General features: G+C 35.6%; 1 protein-coding gene across 1 annotated transcript in view; it reads left to right on the forward strand.

Annotated features, from left to right (window-relative positions):
• LOC127875446 (methionine synthase-like) overlaps positions 1 to 20,338 on the forward strand; it is a 54,433-nt gene that overhangs the window by 3,377 nt on the left and 30,718 nt on the right. The window contains exons 2-13 of the mRNA XM_052420509.1: positions 122 to 321; positions 1,705 to 1,794; positions 2,484 to 2,553; positions 3,140 to 3,232; positions 6,672 to 6,778; positions 9,093 to 9,152; positions 9,645 to 9,739; positions 10,565 to 10,665; positions 14,983 to 15,044; positions 17,032 to 17,099; positions 18,494 to 18,686; positions 19,211 to 19,537. Of these exons, the coding sequence (XP_052276469.1) occupies positions 122 to 321; positions 1,705 to 1,794; positions 2,484 to 2,553; positions 3,140 to 3,232; positions 6,672 to 6,778; positions 9,093 to 9,152; positions 9,645 to 9,739; positions 10,565 to 10,665; positions 14,983 to 15,044; positions 17,032 to 17,099; positions 18,494 to 18,686; positions 19,211 to 19,537 (1,466 nt within the window). The remainder of the gene's footprint in view (positions 1 to 121; positions 322 to 1,704; positions 1,795 to 2,483; positions 2,554 to 3,139; positions 3,233 to 6,671; positions 6,779 to 9,092; positions 9,153 to 9,644; positions 9,740 to 10,564; positions 10,666 to 14,982; positions 15,045 to 17,031; positions 17,100 to 18,493; positions 18,687 to 19,210; positions 19,538 to 20,338) is intronic.

Raw genomic sequence — 20,338 nt, forward strand, 5'->3', positions numbered from 1 at the left:
ACTTTTCCAGTACTTTTATAAAAAAGGGAAAAATGTATGTTAAATAAAGCTAGCTAACATTGGACATGTTTGCATTCAATTGAATATATACTGTGTGGCTCATATGTATTTATTATAATAGATTTAAAGATGGAGTTACTAAAGACATTAGGGGAGCGCATCATGATATTTGATGGAGGCATGGGAACAATGATTCAGACATACCGGTTTGAAGAAGAGGATTTCCGTGGCACAGAATTTAAGGACCATCCAAAAAATCTGAAAGGCAACAACGATCTTCTGTCACTGACCAAACCTGATGTTATTTATGGTATTCACAAGGTATGTAGTATTTCTAAGAACAATTCAAGTGATCATTTCATTTCAATTGCCTGCTCAAAATTGAGAAAAAACACTAACATTTTGTTATTATTCCTAAGCCCATTAATAAATATGGGACTCAATAATAATAATGTAGGATGGATATGCTGGACATTTGATGGTAAAAAAATAATAATTGAATACCACAGACTTCTCCCTCAGCTGAAGTGAGGCACCTTAAAGGAGAAGTGGTTTCTGTTTAGCTTTTATCAACTCTTCACTTGTTTTGTTCCCCTCATTACACCAGACCCGTCATCATTATAATTAATTAGAAAAACTGACATTGTAAGTTTGGGGGAAAACAGTACATGTATCAAATATAAGCAAACACATTTAAGTGTTATTGTCGTGTTATTATTGTATTTAACTGAATTTAATAAAAATATTTTCAGTCAATGTATGGCTCACAGTGAATCTCAAAAGGAGTAGAATTCATTTGTCCTTCATGTAATTAGAGAAGAAGTTAATATGACATAATAATATGTCTAGAGAGAAGTTATCTCCCACGTCTCCCTCACTGCTGAGCCCTGCTTGTATGGGTGTTATTATCCCCCGACATAGGCGGAGGGATATTGTTTTGGCGTTATCCATCCGTCCGTCTTTCCGTCCGCCCAGCACTTTTGTGTCCGGAGCCATATCTTGGAAGTGCTTTGGTGGATTTAATTGAAACTTGGTATGAGTATATATATATGAATAAGAGGATGATGCACGCCAAATGGAATTGTACACCATCTATTGATAAGGGATTTATGGCACTTTGTATCTTGAAAAAATGCATTTTTGAGTGTCAAATATAAGAATTTTGTGTCCAGATACATATTGGCGGGGATATCAATTCAACGAATTTGCTTGTTTATAAACACTTTTAACATATTCATATCACCCAACCTCATTTAGTCATTTTGACCTTTAAATAGACCAATGTTTGGACTTAAGTTTATTCAGATGGACCCATGAATCAGTACTGACATGAGTTTATGATATGCATCATCTTGTTATTATCTTGGAGAATTTTAATTGATAAATATGTTTGCCTATCTGTTGCATTATCAAACTGAAGACCTCTTTATGGGAGAACCCAGGCTTTATGCATATGCATAAAGTGCAACCCAGATTAACCTGTACAGTCACCACATCACAGACAACACATTTAGCCAAAACTGGATTTTCATCAAGATGAGACTTCATTTAAACAAAAAAAAGCATAAAAGCGGAGTGTGAGTTTAGCCCAGTCTTCAGAGAGGGTGGCCCATATACTTGTTCCTTTATTATTTTCTAATTAACCGGATACTGTACTTGCATTATAATTGGTATTTTGCCTATGGACGAATGTTTTCCCTTCAGGCCTACTACGAAGCAGGCGCAGATTTTGGAGAGACCAACACATTCAGTGGAACTAAGATTGCGCAGGCTGACTACGGACTGGAACATTTGGTATGTGTTGTTCATTACTGCCGTCCAGGGCACACAAATTCCACTCTTCTTATTTTCCTTGCTTGTAATTTTTGTTTCAGGATAAGCTCTTAATTTCAAACCCTAACTTCAAAACTATGATTACATATTTTCTTCAAAACATTTTTTTGTCTGGTAGAAGCCATGCTTGTGAAGAGTGTAATAAAGCTTTAACGGGGTAGTTTATGGGAGCAAGTTAATAATAACAGAAATATAAAGGATACACCTGAAGGCTATTTAAGTATATGAATTCCACATGTTGACATTACTGGTGCTGTATACATGTAGTAGAGACTTGTGGTTGACAATAAATGGATTTTTTTGCAATTCTTCAATTTATTTGTTATTATGATTTAAATGATTGACTTGTGATCTATGGAACTTTGTGTAAACAGCCTCTTGCAGAGACAATGGAGCTTCTAGCTAACTTTTTTTTTCCAGTAGACTTGTCCTTCATTAATTAATTGAAGGTTTATATATGGACATATACTTTCCGTGTTGGAAATACTTTCAAATATGAAAAGTTTTTCATAATAATGTCCCTTAAAAGTAAATATTAATGTTTCATAGAGTACTTTTATTCTTCTGAACTTTGCCATTTCAGAAAAATTTAGCTCCTTTGGGTCATAGATGAGCACCTAAGAGCCATGGCCCTCTTGTTCTAATTTCAGGCCTATCGCTTGAACTTGGAATCTGCCAAACTGACAAAACAGGCTGCTGAGGATGTAACCAAAGCAACAGGTATGGCCTGAATTTTGTGTTTGCAGAGCATGTGTAGGAAATGGCTTTATATAGTGAACGTATTACATTTTGAATAAAACAAAAAAATAATTTAATCATATTAATTACAAATATATACTACAAAACAAAATAATTCATGCTAGCAATATTTTGCAATATTAAATTGAAGTTAAACATGAGGTCATGTTTCCACAAGGGTTGCCACCTCCCATTATTTTTCAGAGCATGTTGGGACGAAGGACAAGCTAACTATTACCAAGTAAACTATATTTTTACCGTAATATAACAGGAGGACTACTTTATTAATGTACTTAACCAAGTAAAGCGCGCAACCATGTATAACAGGCACCCATTTTTTAAATGCAAAATGGAGAGAAAGTGAAAACCAACATGGCTGCTCGCTATACAGGGTTCAGTAAAGTAGTAAAATAACATTGATGTGGCATCTTCAATAAATTCTGTGAGGTATGGCTAACCCAGTAGTCTGTCGCCTTAGAGATCAAAACATTTTTTTCTCTGACGCAAAATAAAAGGATTTCTTGAGATGTTAAACAAAGGTGACACCTTGTTTTGATGACCTTTTCAGGTGTAAAGCGTTATGTAGCAGGAGCCATGGGCCCAACCAACAGAACTCTGTCCATCTCCCCATCTGTGGAGAATCCAGACATGAGGAACATAAGTAAGGCAATCATAGTAAGGTAGTTATGTGCTACACGGCAGGAATCAAATCTTCTTTCACATAATTAGCTAATGGCTATAAATTAGCACATCTGGCTGAAGAAACATCTTTTTGGCTAACTTTCTGTCTTCATAATACTATCAATAGCCAATTAGAAGAATTGGATGTTTTAAGAAAAATTTGGCCTTGCATCAAACATGGCTGATTGTTATGCTTAACTAATATTGTTGGTATCACACTTTGTGATCATTCTATAATTCCCTATAATCTCTGCGTAACTGTTCTTTAATTCACCACTATATGTTTGTGATTCTACTATAGTTTAATACCACTATGTCTGTGAGATTCTAGTAAATCTCTCTAATTCTAATATAGCTCACCACTATCTCTGAAAATTTACTCCAGCTCATGCGATTCTACTTTAGTTCACCACTATCTTTGTGTAATTCTACTATAGTTAACCACTATCTTTGTGTAATTCTTTTCTAGTTCAACATTATCTCTGTGTAATTCTACTATAGTTCTCCACTGTCTCTGTGTAATTGTTCTCTAGTTTATCACTATCTCTGTGTAATTGTTCTCTAGTTCACCACTTTCTCTGTATTTCTTTTCTAGATCACCACTATGTCTGTGTAATTCTTCTGTAGTTCACCACTATTGCTGTATAACTCTTCTCTAGTTCACAGCTATCTCAGTGCATTTCTACTCTAGTTTACCACTATCTCTGTGTAATTCTACTCTAGTTCACAACTATCTCTGTGTAATTCTTCTCTAGTTCACCACTATCTCTGTGTAAATCTACTCTAGTTCACAACTATCTCTGTGTTTTTTTACTCTAGTTCACCACTTTCTCTGTGTTATTCTTCTCTAGATTACAATTATCTGTGTTATTCTTCTCTAGATCACAACTATCTCTGTGTAATTCTTCTCTAGTTCACCACTATCCCTGTGTAAGCCTACTATAGTTCACTACTATCTCTGTTTAATTTTTAGCTCATCTATTTTTTGAAAAAAAAAATGAGCTATTGTCATCACCTTGGCGTCGGCGTCCGGTTAAGTTTTGCGTTTAGGTCCATTTTTCTCAGAAAGTATCAATGCTATTGCATTCAAACTTGGAACACTTACTTACTATCATGAGAGGGCTGGGCAGGCAAAGTTAGATAACTCTGGCGTGCATTTTGACAGAATTATGTGCCCTTTTTATACTTAGAAAATTGAAAATTTTGGTTAAGTTTTGTGTTTAGGTCCATTTTATTCCGTAAGTATCAAAGCTATTGCTTTCATACTTGCAACACTTACTAACTATCATAAGGGGACTGTGCAGGCAAAGTAATGTAACTCTGACTGGCATTTTGACAGAATTATGTGCCCTTTTTATACTTAGAAAATTGAAAATGTGTTTGTTTTGTGTTTAGGTCCACTTTATTCCTACAGTATCAAAGCTATTGCTTTCATACTTGCAACACTTATTAACTATCATAAGGGGACTGTGCAGGCAAAGTTATGTAACTCTGACTGGCATTTGGACGGAATTATGGGCCCTTTATACTTAGAAAATGGAAAATTTGGTTAAGTTTTGTGTTTTGGTCCACTTTACCCCTAAAGTATCATAGATATTGCTTTCATACTTGGAACACTCGCAAACTATCATAATGGTACAGTAAAAGGACAAGTTGCATAACTCTGGTTGTCATTTTTACGGAATTATGGCCCTTTTTTTACTTAGTAACTTTGAATATATGGTTAAATTTTGTGTTTCGATCCACTTTACTTCTTAAGTATCAAGGCTATTGCTTCCAAACTTCAAATTCTTTCATGCTATCATGAGGTTACTGTACCTGGCAAGTTGAATTTTACCTTGACCTTTGAATGACCTTGACTCTCAAGGTCAAATTATTAAATTTTGCTAACATTGCCATAACTTTTTTATTTATGATTAGATTTGATTGATACTTTGACAAAACTACTCGTACCTTACATACCACAATAGACTCCACCCAAACCATCCCCCATTTTTTTTCATTTTTTTTTCGCATTGTTGGAAAATAATGTAATAAATGTCCACACCCCCACACTATACACCCCTCTTCACTCCACCCCTCCCTCCTTTGTGATTGAAATACCGTCCAACCATCGCAACCAAGAATCCCCCCTCCCCCCCCCTCGATTTTTATGTCCCCCACTATAGTAGTGAGGGACATATTGTTTTTGCCCTGTCTGTTGGTCTGTCTGTTTGCGCCAACTTTAACATTTTGCAATTACATTTGCTATATTGAAGATAGCAACTTCATATTTGGCATGCATGTGTATCTCATGAAGCTGCACATTTTGAGTGGTGAAATGTCAAGGTCAAGGTCATCCTTCAAGGTCAGAGGTCAAATATATGTGGCCAAAATCGCTCATTTTATGAATACTTTTGCAATATTGATGATAGCAACTTGATATTTGGCATGCATGTGTATCTCATGGAGCTGCACATTTTGAGTGGTGAAAGGTCAAGGTCATCCTTCAAGGTCAGAGGTCATATAAATATGGCCCTAATCGCTTATTTTATATATACTTTTGCAATATTGAAGATAGCAACTTGATATTTGGCATGCATGTGCATGTCATGGAGCTGCACATTTTGATGAAAGGTCAAGGTCAAGGTCATCCTTCAAGGTCAGAGGTCAAATATATGTGGCCAAAATCGCTCATTTTATGAATACTTTTGCAATATTGATGATAGCAACTTGATATTTGGCATGCATGTGTATCTCATGGAGCTGCACATTTTGAGTGGTGAAAGGTCAAGGTCATCCTTCAAGGTCAGAGGTCAAATAAATGTGGCCCTAATTGCTTATTTTATAAATACTTTTGCAATATTGAAGATAGCAACTTGATATTTGGCATGCATGTGTATGTCATGGAGCTGCACATTTTGAGTGGTTAAAGGTCAAGGTCAAGGTCATCCTTCAAGGTCAGAGATCAAATATATGTGGCCCAAATTGCTTATTTTATGAATACTTTTGCAATATTGAAGATAGCAACTTGATATTTGGCATGCATGTGTATCTCATGGAGCTGCACATTTTGAGTGGTGAAAGGTCAAGGTCATCCTTCACAATGTCAAGGTCATCCTACAAGGTCAAACATCATATAGGACATTGTGTTTCACAAACACATCTTGTTTTTTTGTTTTTTTTTCTTTTTTTTTTTCGCATTTTTGGAAAATAATGTAATAAATGTCCACCCCCCCACACTATACACCCCTCTTCACTCCACCCCAAACCTCCTTTGTGATTGAAGGCGGTGCTCTTGTTCTATACATGTAGTTGCCCTCTATCTCTGTGTAATTTTACTCTAGTTCACCACTATCTCTGTGTGATTCTACTATAGTTCAACTCTATCTGTGTGTAATTTTACTCTAGTTCATCACTATCTCTGTGTGATTTTGCAGCTTTTGATGAGCTTGTGGAAGCCTATATGGAGCAAGCCCGGGGTCTGTTGGATGGTGGAGTGGATGTCCTACTTGTCGAGACCATCTTTGACACAGCAAATAGCAAGGTACTGTGTTCATTGAGGGCTGACTTGGAAACATTTGTATCTGATTAAGAAATGTTAGGCGTATTAAACAGTTTTAGGATCAACCCTTAGTATTATTGGCTGGCAAACTCAGTTTGTGGACAGCTGGACTTCAGATCAAAGGTTCAATTCCATGCCAGGCCACAATACTCGTGTGTCATTAAAGTTTCATACCCCTGCAAACAAAGTGCCCTTGAAATATGGCAGATTTTGAATAATTTACATCTGTACATTGTTTCTCAAACTAGTATTTTAGTTTTCTGGGTATGAAAGCAGTGGTGTTTATATATAATATATTAGTGCAAGTTGTTATTTGTCAAAGGGAAATGTTTTATTACAGAGTAATGTGCCCTTGAAGATGTAACTTCTTCAGTAAATGAAGCAAACAACAAAATAACCTTGAAATGAGCCATTGCACTTCAAAATTCTTCTTCAATGACTGTTCTTGTTTTTACACAAATTGTTAGTCTTACCTGAATTCTGGCAGTTGTTAGTTACTGGCATACTCAAGTGTACTTATGACTGATTAACCAGCTTACCCTTTTTTGTGTGTGAAGGTGAACAGTTACTGATATGCATTAAAGTATGGCTGAAGTATGAATGAAAATGGCAAAAAATCCAAATAAACAAACAAACTGCATTTACTAAATAGCATTTACCGTAAAAATGCAGTCATAAGTCGAGATTTTTTTCCTCAAAAATTTGATTAAATTTACAGTCTCGACTTATGAAGTCGTCCATGAAAAATAATGATGACATTCAACTAAGATCGATCCCCGCAAAAATGGTTAAAGTTGTTGTTGTTGTTGTTGTATAGAAAACTTGTTGAAATACGACACACAAAATTTTCTCTTATAACTGATACTTACCAATTAATATAACCACAGTTTGCCGAAACATTTCCCTTGTTTTTATTTTCATAATTTAATCCAAAGTTTTCAAGTAAGCAGGTGTTTTTATTACAACTGAACGTGTAAACAAAAGATCGAGTCATTTTTAAAGTAGAGCGAGAATTGGCAACCTGTGTAAATTTACAGTTTGACGTCATCAAAGGAAAGGCGCTTCCTGTCAAGAAGCCATAAAGCATCATCACCCTTCTCGCCGATAAAATAAAATTTCTTTAATTTGTGAAGCGACTTGTTTAACCATTCGCGAGTTTGTTATTCACTGGTAATCGTCCAATTATGTTTGAGCACGTGCATAGCTCCGCCTTTGAAACTGTTATGTAGAACAAAGGTGGAGTTAGCGGTCTATTGGTTATGCCAATCATTGTCATAAAAACGTGTTTATCGAGGAACTAATCAATTGTTTTGATAGTCAGATTAAAACTACAAAGATTTGATTACAGTGATCACAGTGTGTCATCGGATTATAAGTTTGTGGATTATTACTAGCGTGGACAATTTAATGCAAACTTTATAATAATAATTATTAATTTGACTAACACATTTGATTTGTGAAAATGCCTCAAAAACGCCAACACCATGAGTATGACAATACGTTTAAAATACGCGTGATAGAATTTGCAGAGCAATCAATTAATAATAGTGCTGCTGAACGCGAGTTTGGTGTTTCGTATGTCGTTGATGTGTAAATTACGATGTACCGGTACATGTATATAAGTTCTGGTTTCCTATGTTGTCTTTGTTTTTATGTGGTTCTTTATGATTTGCTTGTCTATATTTTCATATATTATTTTCGATTTCCTAAATATATATCGTATTGATTATATTAAACAAAGTACATGATACACGTGTCCGCTATGTCTACGTCGCACAGTGCTATATTGACGTCATGGTCTATGTGTAGAATAAAAACTTCCCGTACATTTAAAATTGCGTCTGTTTATGAAATTCTTGCATGGAAAATTTCTGACTCGACTTATGACTTGGACATATTCAAAATCTCCGATTTTCGTATCATTTTTTACCCCCTGACTTATGAGCGGGTAGACTTATGACTGCATTTTTACGGTAACTCTAAGCTTTGTCTATGTATGTTTTGATGCTCATGACCCGGACAGTAATTTATAGCTGATGAAGATGACTTGATGTTGGCCTTTTGTGGATTTATATGAGCTGTGCTCTGTGAAAAGGGGGTTTAATGCACGTGCATATAGTGTCATCCCAGATAAGCCTGTGCAATGAGCACAAGCTGATCAGGGACAACACTTTCCGCCTTAACTTGATTTTCTACTTCGCTACGATGAGACTTTCTTTAAAAGAAAAATATCATAAAAGATATGGCATTAATCCCCCTTTTCTCAGAGCACGGCCCATTTTCTTGTTATTTGCAGGCAGCCTTGTTTGCCATTGAGATGTTATTCACAGAGAGGAACATGGAATGCCCTGTTTTTGTAAGTTAAATTATATTAAAACAAAGCACCATATTTTTTAGCTCACCTGAGCACAAAATTCTCACCTGTAGCTTTTAGGATCCTGTGATGTCTGTCATTCGTCAGTGCGTGCATGTTTAATAAAGTTCTTTTAATGACTTTTCCTCATGAACCATTGGGCAGATCTTTACAAAACTTCACAGAAATAATTTGGGTATCCCTCTTTAAAAGTAGTTTATATTGTTCCAGACTGCTGCATACGTAGATCAGCAGAGCTAAAAATATCTTCTGAAACAGCATGCAACAACTGATTTCTTAGATGCTTAGCGAAACATCACAAAAGCTGTTCAGAACAGTTCAGTTTCTTCATTCTTTAGGTGATATATGTAGGACCTGTAATTACTTTGCCAAGTAAAAATAACTATAACAGAAACTATGGGAAAAAATTCTTTACTAAAGTTATTATTGATAATTATTCAAGATTATGTTAATATTTTCTACTCAATTGTTCAGGTGTCTGGGACCATAGTAGATAGGAGTGGGCGTACCCTGTCTGGACAGACTACGGAGGCATTCATCATCAGTGTCTCCCATGCCAGACCCATGTGGTAAGAAAGTTACCCTTGTCATGATTGCAGGCATTAAAATCTTCATTTTTTCAGCAAACATTCTCATGTGTGTGTGCTTTTTCTCTCATCGAAAATATACATCCAAAAGGTTGTTACATTTTTAGGATATGTGTAAAAAAAGCAACAATTTGAAGTGTAGTGGGAACTGTTGCGCGTGCTTTGATCATTTCTCATGTCTGTGATCATTGGTTTGATTGGTTTTATATTTTATGTATTTGGTCTTAATAATTATAAAATTTCTTACTGGTACTAAAACACTTCTGTACTTACACAGATGAAGCTTATGACTGTCCACAATACATCCTTATATCACCCAATCTCTCTTTCACCTTTGCCTCATTTGGATTTTGGAATAATTAAATTAAACTAATAATATTTCTTGGTTAACTTACTTGCTCGTTTTGTTAAGCACCAAACGTGCTTACTACAACCTATATTGGATATGCCTTAACATGTGTTTCTAATGACCATTTATAAGCTGCCGATGTCAAATAAACTTGCTTGATTTCCATATCACTCAACATAACCTTGACATTCACCTTCAACAGAGATTCAATAAGACTCCAGCTGCAATTTTATTATGTTTTAATACATTACCTACATAGCACTCAAATCAGTCACAAAAGCCAATCATAAGATGTGCTAAGTATTTGTTTTGCACATGGTTCAGTGGTTAGCAATAAAATATTATTCCACTTGCAACAACTTTGGAGGAGCTTCAAGCATTTGAAGCATAAACATGAAAAAAGTCTATTTCAAACATGAAAGATTAATTGTTTAAAAAAAATGATTGTGTTTTTTCAGTCTTGGTTTAAACTGTGCTCTTGGTGCAAATGAAATGCGTCCATTCCTGGAAACTGTAAGCAACAACACCACGGCTTTCACACTCTGCTATCCAAATGCTGGTAAGAAAAGATAATTTATCAGTAAGGTATTTATTACAAGATTTCTTGTGCTCACTATATCTCAAGGTACCCTTGTATTTTATATCTCCGAGGTATTGTACAAAAAAAAGAGCTAATTTCAGCTAATAATGCTGGCGCCAACTTGTTATCCCAAAGGCTTATTATTTCAAAAGCCTGATATTCCTTTTCGTTTGAATGTCCCAAACTCCCAATTGTTGGCTTGATTGAAAACTGTAATTTCAGTGTAATTTATGATATTGCATAATAATCAACTTATTTTACTTTTCAAGTCCTTTAAAAATGCTAAATACACTTCAACACCGTTATTTCAAAGTCGTCGGGACCGTTACAAAAACTTCGGATTAACGATAATTCGAAATAAACATTTGACAGAAGACTTCATTGATTCTGTAAAAATAAAACGTTGTGGAATTCGCATGGTTCAGTAACACGCTACTATTAATAATTTCATTTGACCACATTTACTCAGACCTAACGTGACTCGTTTGTTACTAAAGAATGCAAAACTACATCAATAGTATTTATCCGCTTTTGACGACATTATAAAATTAACACGCTGCGCGCAGATGACAAAGGTGTAATTATCGGCTTTTGACGCGCCACGCGCAGACGACAAAGGTGTGAACTTACGCTCAGTGTTTTGCAATTTTTACTTCGGATAAAAGATTGATAATTTGGTACGAATTATAGTGTTGGACCAACAGAATCACTTCGAATTAACGATTTCTTCCGTTTAACGTAGTTCAGATTAACAATGGAATTGTACATTAAACAAATAAGAACCACAATCGGGACCCGGAAAATACTTTGAAATAACGGTGCCTTCGGATTATCGGTGTTCGAAATAACGGTGTTAAAGTGTATCAGGAATTTTGAATATTGGGGGGATACCATAATGTCATAATCTTACAAATATGTGATAAATGAAAATTCTAAATGTTAATGATATTTTCCTAATACACAACAAAGCTTGTAAAAAATCACTGATCCATTAAACTACACATTCTGATATTTGAATAATGCTTTTTTAGCTCACCTAATTGCTCAGATGAGCTTTTGTGACCGGTCTTTGTCCGTCGTCCGTCCGTTGTCTGTCCGTCCACAGTTGTTCGTAAACACTCTAGAGGCCACATTTATTGTCCGATCTTCATGAAACTTGGTCGGAAGATTTGTCCCAATGATATCTCGATTGAATTCGAAACTGGATCATGCTGGGTCAAAAACTAGGTCAAAAAAAGGAAAAACCTTGTAAACACTGTAGAAGTCACATTTTTTGCCCAATCTTCGTGTAACTTTGTCAAAATGTTTGCCTTAATGATATGTTGGTTGAGTTCAAAAAGTGGTTCTGGTCCGTAGAAAAACATGGCCACCAGTGGACGGGGCAGTTTTCCTTATTTGGCTATAGAGAAAGCTTGTAAACACTCTAGAAGTCAAAATTTTTGCCCAATCATCATGAAAGTTGGTCAAAACATTGGTTTTATTGATATCGCGGACAAGTTTGAAAATGGTCCAGATCGGTGAAAAAACATGGCTGCCAGTGGGCGGGGCATTTTTCTCTATATGTATATAGTGAAAACATGTGAACACTCTAGAAGTCACATTTTTGGCCCAATTTTCATGAAATTTGGTCAAAATGTTTGCCTTAATGATATGTTGGTTGAGTTCAAAAGTGGTTCCGGTCCGTTGAAAAACCTGACTGCCAGTGAGCGGGGCAGTTTTCCTTATTTTGGCTATAGAGAAACCTTGAAAACACTCTAGAAGTCACAATTTTTGCCCAATCATCATGAAAGTTGGTCAAAACATTGGTTTCATTGATATCTCGGACGAGATTGAAAATGGTCCAGATTGGTGAGAAAACATGGACGCCAGTGTGCGGGGAATTTTTCTCTATATGTATATAGTTAAAACATGTGAACACTCTAGAAGTCACATTTTTGGCCCAATTTTCATGAAATTTGGTCAGAACATTTGTTTCCTTGATACAAGAGTTGAGTTTGAAAATGGTTGCGGTCAGTTGAATAACATGGCCGCCGGGGGGGGGGGAGGGGGCAGTTTTCTTATATTTATATAGTAAAAAAGCCTGTGAACACTCTAGAAGTCACATTATGTGCCCAATCATCATGAAACTTGGTGAAAAGATTGGTTTTATATATATCTCAGATGAGTTCGCAAATGGTCCCGATCGGTAAAAAAACATGGCCGCCAGGGGGGTGGGGCAGTTTTCCTTATGTGACTAGAGAGAAACCTTGTGATCGCACACTATAGAAGTCACATTTTTTGTCTAATTATCATGAAACTTAGTCAATACATTGGTTTTATTGATTTCTCGGACAATTTGAAAAATGGCTCAGATCGGTAACACACTTTTTAGCTCACCTGATTGCTCAGGTGAGGTTTTAGGATTGGTCTTTGTCCGCCGTCTGTCGGTCCACATTTGGTTTGTAAACACTAGCATTCACATTTCTCAAGCATTCTTTATCAAAGTTGCTGAAAGATCTCAGTCAAGTTTGATAATGAGCAAAATCACATAATAAATGCCATAATTATTGCCCTTAGATTGTCCAAATTTTCATGATATTGTAACGAGTATACCGCCTCACGTACTCTTGTCAGGATACCTCGCGTAGGTAGTATACCGTTGGTACGCATCAGTAATAGCCATCCCTTTGATTATAGTTGACCCCGATCCGGAGTTTCAATCCCTCGGGTTCATCAACAACGAAGCCAAATAAAAGTTTCAACAATTTAATACTGTGTTTGTTATATCTCTCTATATATAATTTGCATATAGATAATACAATATGCCAAGCGGGCGTTCCTGAATATAAGTAGACACAAGGGACGAGGAAGGACCGAGCCTATGCACCGGGATCTTCTTAACTGTAGTTATTACATAAATAATTACATTTACTGTACTGAAGCGTTAATATTAAGTAGTAAACGGAGGAGCTCTCATTTGTCTGAACATTCTATTTCCCATCCTGTTTATTTTATAATAAGTGTATGTAATGAATTTTGTTGGTTGTCTTAAGGAGGTGTGAACTCTAGAAAGAAGATGCTGAGACTGAATTCTGAGTCCGTATTTATAGATTCCGACTCAGTTACCACGTGATAAAATGAACCAATAAAATCCTCGGCTTTTAACAACAAAGTGTGCTCAGGTCCATTCCTTAAATAATATAACAATCTAAACTCAATGCATCACATACAGATCTTTGGTCAAATTAACAGCTTTAACGAAAAGCAGTATTTACAAATAATCAGCTGAACATAGATACATGAAACAAACAATCGCCGAACTTAACAAATGGTAAGGCGTATGAATAGATGAGACAGTAGAAACTCCGCCCCATGAGAAATAACATCTGCTCATATAAATATTAACATTTATATAATGCAACAAATGACTAGGCTGTATCTCGGCGAAGCATCCAAATACTCTCAAAGGATTACTGTTAAATTATAACAACAATAATGCTAATACTGATCAGACGCCCAGACCTAGCTTACAGACGAAAAATAGTTCACGCCTGAACTTTACATGGCGGTCACTTTCAAAGACGCTGACTAACAATATCTTTTACTGCTTAAAAAGTAAATATTTAAAGTTATAGATCATAAAGGGGATGAATATAATTACATGCACAAAATAAACTTCTGCAAATATTTAAAGTTTAAGTGTGCAGTATAACCTACACAACAATTTACAATCAAACGAACGCAGAGTTTAGTGTTTGACAAAAGACAGTGACAGACTAACAAATAGCAATATTTGCTAAATAAAGGATAAGCAATGGTGATTTCTGGTGGATTCAGCTGGCTTCCTCCGTAGGCTATCCAGGTATTTTCTGTCGATGTGTTATGATTGTTTATAATGTTAACATTTTCACAATGTCACCTGTTTCCGGGAGTGATACAAATGTCAAGTAAGGAAACTTTCCTTACAATATTATTTAAAATCCTTGTAATCACTCTAGAGGTCACAAGTTTGTTTCAGATTTTATGAATCTTGGTCATATTTATTTTTGTAAGCAAAGTTTGATGTTTGGTTAGGGGGGTCAACTCAAAATATAGGTAACCAGGTCAAATCTTACAAAAATAAAAACACTCCATGCAGAGTTTTGGTTCAATAATGATGAAACTTGACCAGGATGTTTGTCTGGACAATATCTAGGTAAAGTTTGACATTTGGTAAAGATTGAATGAACTGACTCCTCTCAGGTGAGCGAACTAGGGCCTTCTCGGCCCTCTTGTTATTTTCACGTTCTGGTAAAGTAAATCAATGTTTTTCTACAGGCTTGCCAAACACCTTTGGTGAATATGATGAGACTCCTGAAATGATGGCAGCGGAGATAAAGGTATAAGTGGTCTTCCCTTTCTATATGTATGTGTATGTTTAAGGTCTTATCTAAGTTTAGTAAATATTCTATACAGAGAAAGGAACAAGCCGGATTGCTTAGTTTGTAGGGTGCTGGACTGCATACCTGGGGACAGTGGGTTATATTCCTAGCCCACCCACTGGACTTGTGAGGGTATTAGTAGTGTCAGTACATGTATTTATACAGCTATTCTTCCCCTACTTATGATTCAAGGCAGTTAGTTCTCATAAACCAGCTTACTCAGGAAATTTAACTGGTGTGATATGACGTAAGTAACGGCAAAAAATCCAAGTAAAAATAAAGGAAAGTATTTGTGGGAAGCGTTTTAGCACGACTTTTATATATGAAATATATATAGTGGAGCTATCCTACTCACCCCGGCGTTGGCGTTAGCATGCAAATGTTAAAGTTTGCGTACTACCCCAAATATTTTCATTGTCCCTTGACATATTGCTTTCATATTTTGCATACTTCTTCACCAACCAAAATGACCCCAATCTATAAACAAGAGCAGACCACTGTATCAAGCATTTTGACAGAATTATTGCCCCTTTTATACTTATTGATAAATCTATGTTAAAGTTTGCGTACTACCCCAAATATTTCCTATGTCCCTTGACATATTGCTTTCATATTTTGCATGCTTGTTTATCAACATGACCCCAACCTATAAACAAGAGCAGACAACTGTATCAAGCATTTTGACAGAATTATTGCCCCTTTAATACTTAGAATATGCATATTATTGATAAATCTATGTTAAAGTTTGCATACTACCCCAAATATTTCCTATGTCCTATGACATATTGCTTTTATATTTTGCATACTTGTTTACCAACATGACCCCAACCTATACACAAGAACAGACAACTGTATCAAGCATTTTGACAGACTTATTGCCCATTTAATACTTAAAATATGCGTATTATTGTTAAATCTATGTTTAAGTTTGTGTTCTACTCCCAATTTTTCCTATGTCCTTTGACATATTGCTTTTATATTTTGCATACTTTTTTACCAATATGACTCCAATATATAAACAAAAGCAGACAACTATATCAAGCATTTTGACAGAATTATGGGCCCTTTTAAACTTAGATAATTGAACATTTTGCTTAAATTGCCATAACTTCTTTATTTATGATAAGATTTTATTAATACTTTGACAAAACAACACTTACCTGAATACCACAATGGATTCCACCCAAACAATACCCCATGCCCCAACCCAGAATCCCTGCTCCCCCCCAATAATATTATTTTCTCCTTTTTTTTATTTTTGAAAGATCATCTAATAAATGACCACACTCCACATTATACCCCCCTCTCAACCCCCCCCCCTACCCTCCAAAAAAATAATAAATATAAATATTTTTTTTTCCTTTTTTTATTTTTGAATGAACGTCTAATAAATGAACACACCCCACATTATACCCCCCTCTCAACCCCCCCTACCCCCCCCCCCCCCCCAAAAAAATAGTTTTTTTCCTTTTTTTATTTTTGAAAGATCGTCTAATAAATTATTGATTATGAATCCCCATGATGGATTACGTTATACTGTCAAGCACTCGAATAGTTGAGAGCGCTGTCCTCTGACAGCTCTTTTTGTAGGTTGGAATTTATTGTACTGAAACATAACCTAAAAGTATCTTTTGGCCTTAATTTGGAGAACTAGCATATATAAAATTTGTATTTACTGAAACAAATCATACCCCAGGTATGAAGTAGAAGGAGGTATTCTGGAATCATGATGGACGTCTGTTTCCCTGTCTGTTTGTCTGTAGACAGACATTTGTCTGCAGAAGTTTTTCTGCATCTTAAACCATACAACATTTAAAATTACATGCATTGTTCCTAAGTCATCACTGGTGTGAAAATATCAAAATAAAGTATAAAAAAACATCTGTTCACTAAAATAATTATGTTCAATCTATTGTTCAAATCAATGCATGTTTATTTATATCAGAAATTTGCCAAGGATGGACTGCTTAACATTGTGGGTGGCTGCTGTGGGACCACACCAGCTCATATCAGGTGAGACAGTCTAGCAGAGACAGTGATGTATACTAGGTACATAGGACTTCAAATCGGAGGAATGCAGGTTTGATTCCCTGTTTGACCACATTACTTACCTATGTGATGATAGGTCATGAAATTGTTTCTATAACCATTCTCTCCCAAACTCTAAAAATTCAAGTACGACAGTTGTCAATTACGGGCATAAGATTTCCTCTTATTTCTGATTAAGAAGATATAAGTGAAGTGTCTAGTTCACTTTCTCTTGGTTTCATGTCTCATACAAAAGATGAGTGAGTTGATAGTAGGTGGATTGATTGATCCTATGACCTCTGGGTTGTCAAGCCAGTGCATTTACACTTGACCTCAAAAGGTGCTCCAGCCAGACCTAAATATAAGGGGGCTGCATTTAGCAACCTCAAGGTATCACTCTCAGACCCACTAACTGCTCATTTTTTATCTGATCACATTATTATGCAGCAATTTCAAGTTCAAGTTTAAATATATTAAATAAAATTGTCACAGTGAAATTAGTTTTCTTAATCAAAGAAAAAATGTTTCAACGCAAACAGCAAAAAAATATTTAAAGAACACATCTTATATTGAATATCTTATGTCTAAGGGATAATATGACTGTGCTGCCTAAAGCAATCTTTTACACAAGATCATCCTGCCCTTTTCAAATCCTAGCTGGAACACTAGAGACCTCTTTCAAGAGCCTTGTATGTTACTTTAAACCTATTTATTTAGGCTTGATTACATTGAAAGCCTAACCCTTAATGACACACATGGAGTCTGTTTCCTGGGTAGAACCAGTACTTGATTTTTTTGCGAGAAATCTAAAAAATACTACTACATTAGGGATCAAACAATGACCTTGAAATCGAAAGGCCGACATCCTATCCACTACGCCACAATAACCTTTAAGTATTGTATCTTAATGTCAGATGTGCAATACTAAAACTTATCTTTGTATGCCCCCAGTAAGATGGCATATAGCATTTGAACTGTCCGTCCGTCCGTCTGAAAACTTTAACATTGGCCATAACTTTTGCAATATTGAAGATAGCAACTTGATATTTGGCATGCATGTGTATCTAATGGAGCTGCACATTTTGAGTGGTGGAAGGTCAAGGTCATCCTTCAAAGTCAAGGGTCAAAAAACAAATCCAAGGGAAGTAACAAGCTTTAAAGGGAGCTAATTTATATTTATCATTGGCAGGTACAGATCATTTTTACAAGGGAAGTAATATTTTTTAAAGGGATATATTCAAAAACAAAAATAAATTAATCAAAGTGGGGCAGTAGGGGGCATTGTGGTTCTGACAAACACATCTCTTGTTTATAAAAAAAAGGCATTCAAACTTGGATTCAGGTTTGTAGTTTTGTCAGACATTTATTCTTTTAAACAGAGCAATCAGCGAGGCAGCCAGACAGTTTCCTCCACGCATCCCATCAAGTTCTATCTTTGACGGCTACATGCTCCTGTGTGGTCTCGAAGATGCGAAGATTGGACGCTACACAAACTTTGTTAACATTGGTGAACGTTGTAATGTAGCTGGGTCTAGAAGGTTTGCTAACCTTATAACTGCTGGTAAATATGATGTAAGTCCTGACAAAATGCATTTATTGTATGATCTTTAAAGATACTTTGATGGCTGAAATATTAAGTGTAGCTCAGTCAAATGTGCATAGAAAATTCAAGACTAATGTGGCAATTAATATAGACTTAGACATATGCTATTGAAAAATGTTTAAGCTTATGCTTATTTTGACTTATTTCACTACGCAAAGTCTTGTACATTCATTTTTCTAAAGATACAAAATGTTACACTTTTACACCTTTATATAGTGAGAGAAATCTAACAAACATACAGGTATTTGTATTATTAGAATGGATACTGGTATATTAAAAAATATTTATATATTTTATTGCATTAATAACCAAAAAATATTAAAAACTTCTTAAACTGAATTTCATGGAGCACTCAATATTGTCAATTAATAGACTCTCTGATGGTTACAATTTTATGAATAAAAAAAAAGGTCATAGGCAATTTTCTGAGTTATATCTATAATGTATACAACTGGACTAAATTAATGAATACTTTGGTTCCATTAAAATCAAGGAGGCACTGGCTATAGCCAAGGAACAGGTAGAGAATGGAGCACAGATTCTTGACATAAACATGGACGAGGGAATGCTAGATGGTGTAGTTGCCATGACAAAGTTCGTGAACCTCATCGCGTCTGAACCCGACATTGCCAAGGTCCCGCTGTGCATAGACTCGTCAAACTTCGCTGTCATTGAGGCGGGCTTAAAATGCACGCAGGGGAAGTGTATCGTGAACAGCATAAGTCTGAAGGAGGGGGAGCAAGACTTTGTGGAGAAGGCACTGAGGATCAAGCACTACGGGGCGGCGGTCGTCGTCATGGCGTTTGACGAGAAAGGACAAGTAGGGGATTTTAGGATTTGTGTGCTTTTGAAGGCTTAGTTTAAGGTAGCCCCTCCATGGGTTATTCCTGTGTTGTGTTTTTTATGCCCCCAGATCAAAAAATCGGGGGTATATTGTTTTTGGCCTGTCATTCATTCCTTCATTCATTCAGTGTGTTTCCCAAAACTTTAACCTTGGTTAAAGTTTGATAACTTCTGCATTATTGAAGATAGCAACTTCATATTTGGCATGCACATTATGAGTGGTGAAAAGTCAAGGTCATGGTCATCCTTCAAGGTCAAAGGTCAAATATCATTGTATTTTTCTTTCCTAAAACTTAAACCTTCGTTAAAGTTTGGTCATAACTTTTTTAATATTGAAGATAGCAAATTGATATTTGGCATTCATGTGTATCTCATGGAGCTGAATGTTTTGAGTGGTGAAAGGTCAAGGTCATCCTTGAAGGTCAAAGGTAAAATTTATGGCTTCAAAGCGGCGCAATAGGGGGCATTGTGTTTTTGACAAACACGTCTCTTGTTTTAACCCTGTCTTTGAATTGGTTGATAAATATGGGCCCTGATTTTATTTTTTGTGAAAGAAAATCTTGTATTAGGCCAAGTCTGTCTTCGAAAAGTTTTGATAAATTTTAGAGCTTTGTTTTGTCATGAAACTTCTGTTGTTCATAAAATGTAAATAAAAAAAGACAAGAAAAATGGTTGTTATTTACATTTTGTCTGGTGCATTTTATTTTATTACTAAAAATAAATCTTTAGAAATATATGCTTTTTTAAATTTTTGTGCAATAAATTGTAGAAATTCATG

Source organism: Dreissena polymorpha, chromosome 3 (genome assembly GCF_020536995.1).
Source record: "Dreissena polymorpha isolate Duluth1 chromosome 3, UMN_Dpol_1.0, whole genome shotgun sequence".
NCBI classification, from domain to species: Eukaryota; Metazoa; Mollusca; class Bivalvia; order Myida; family Dreissenidae; genus Dreissena; species Dreissena polymorpha.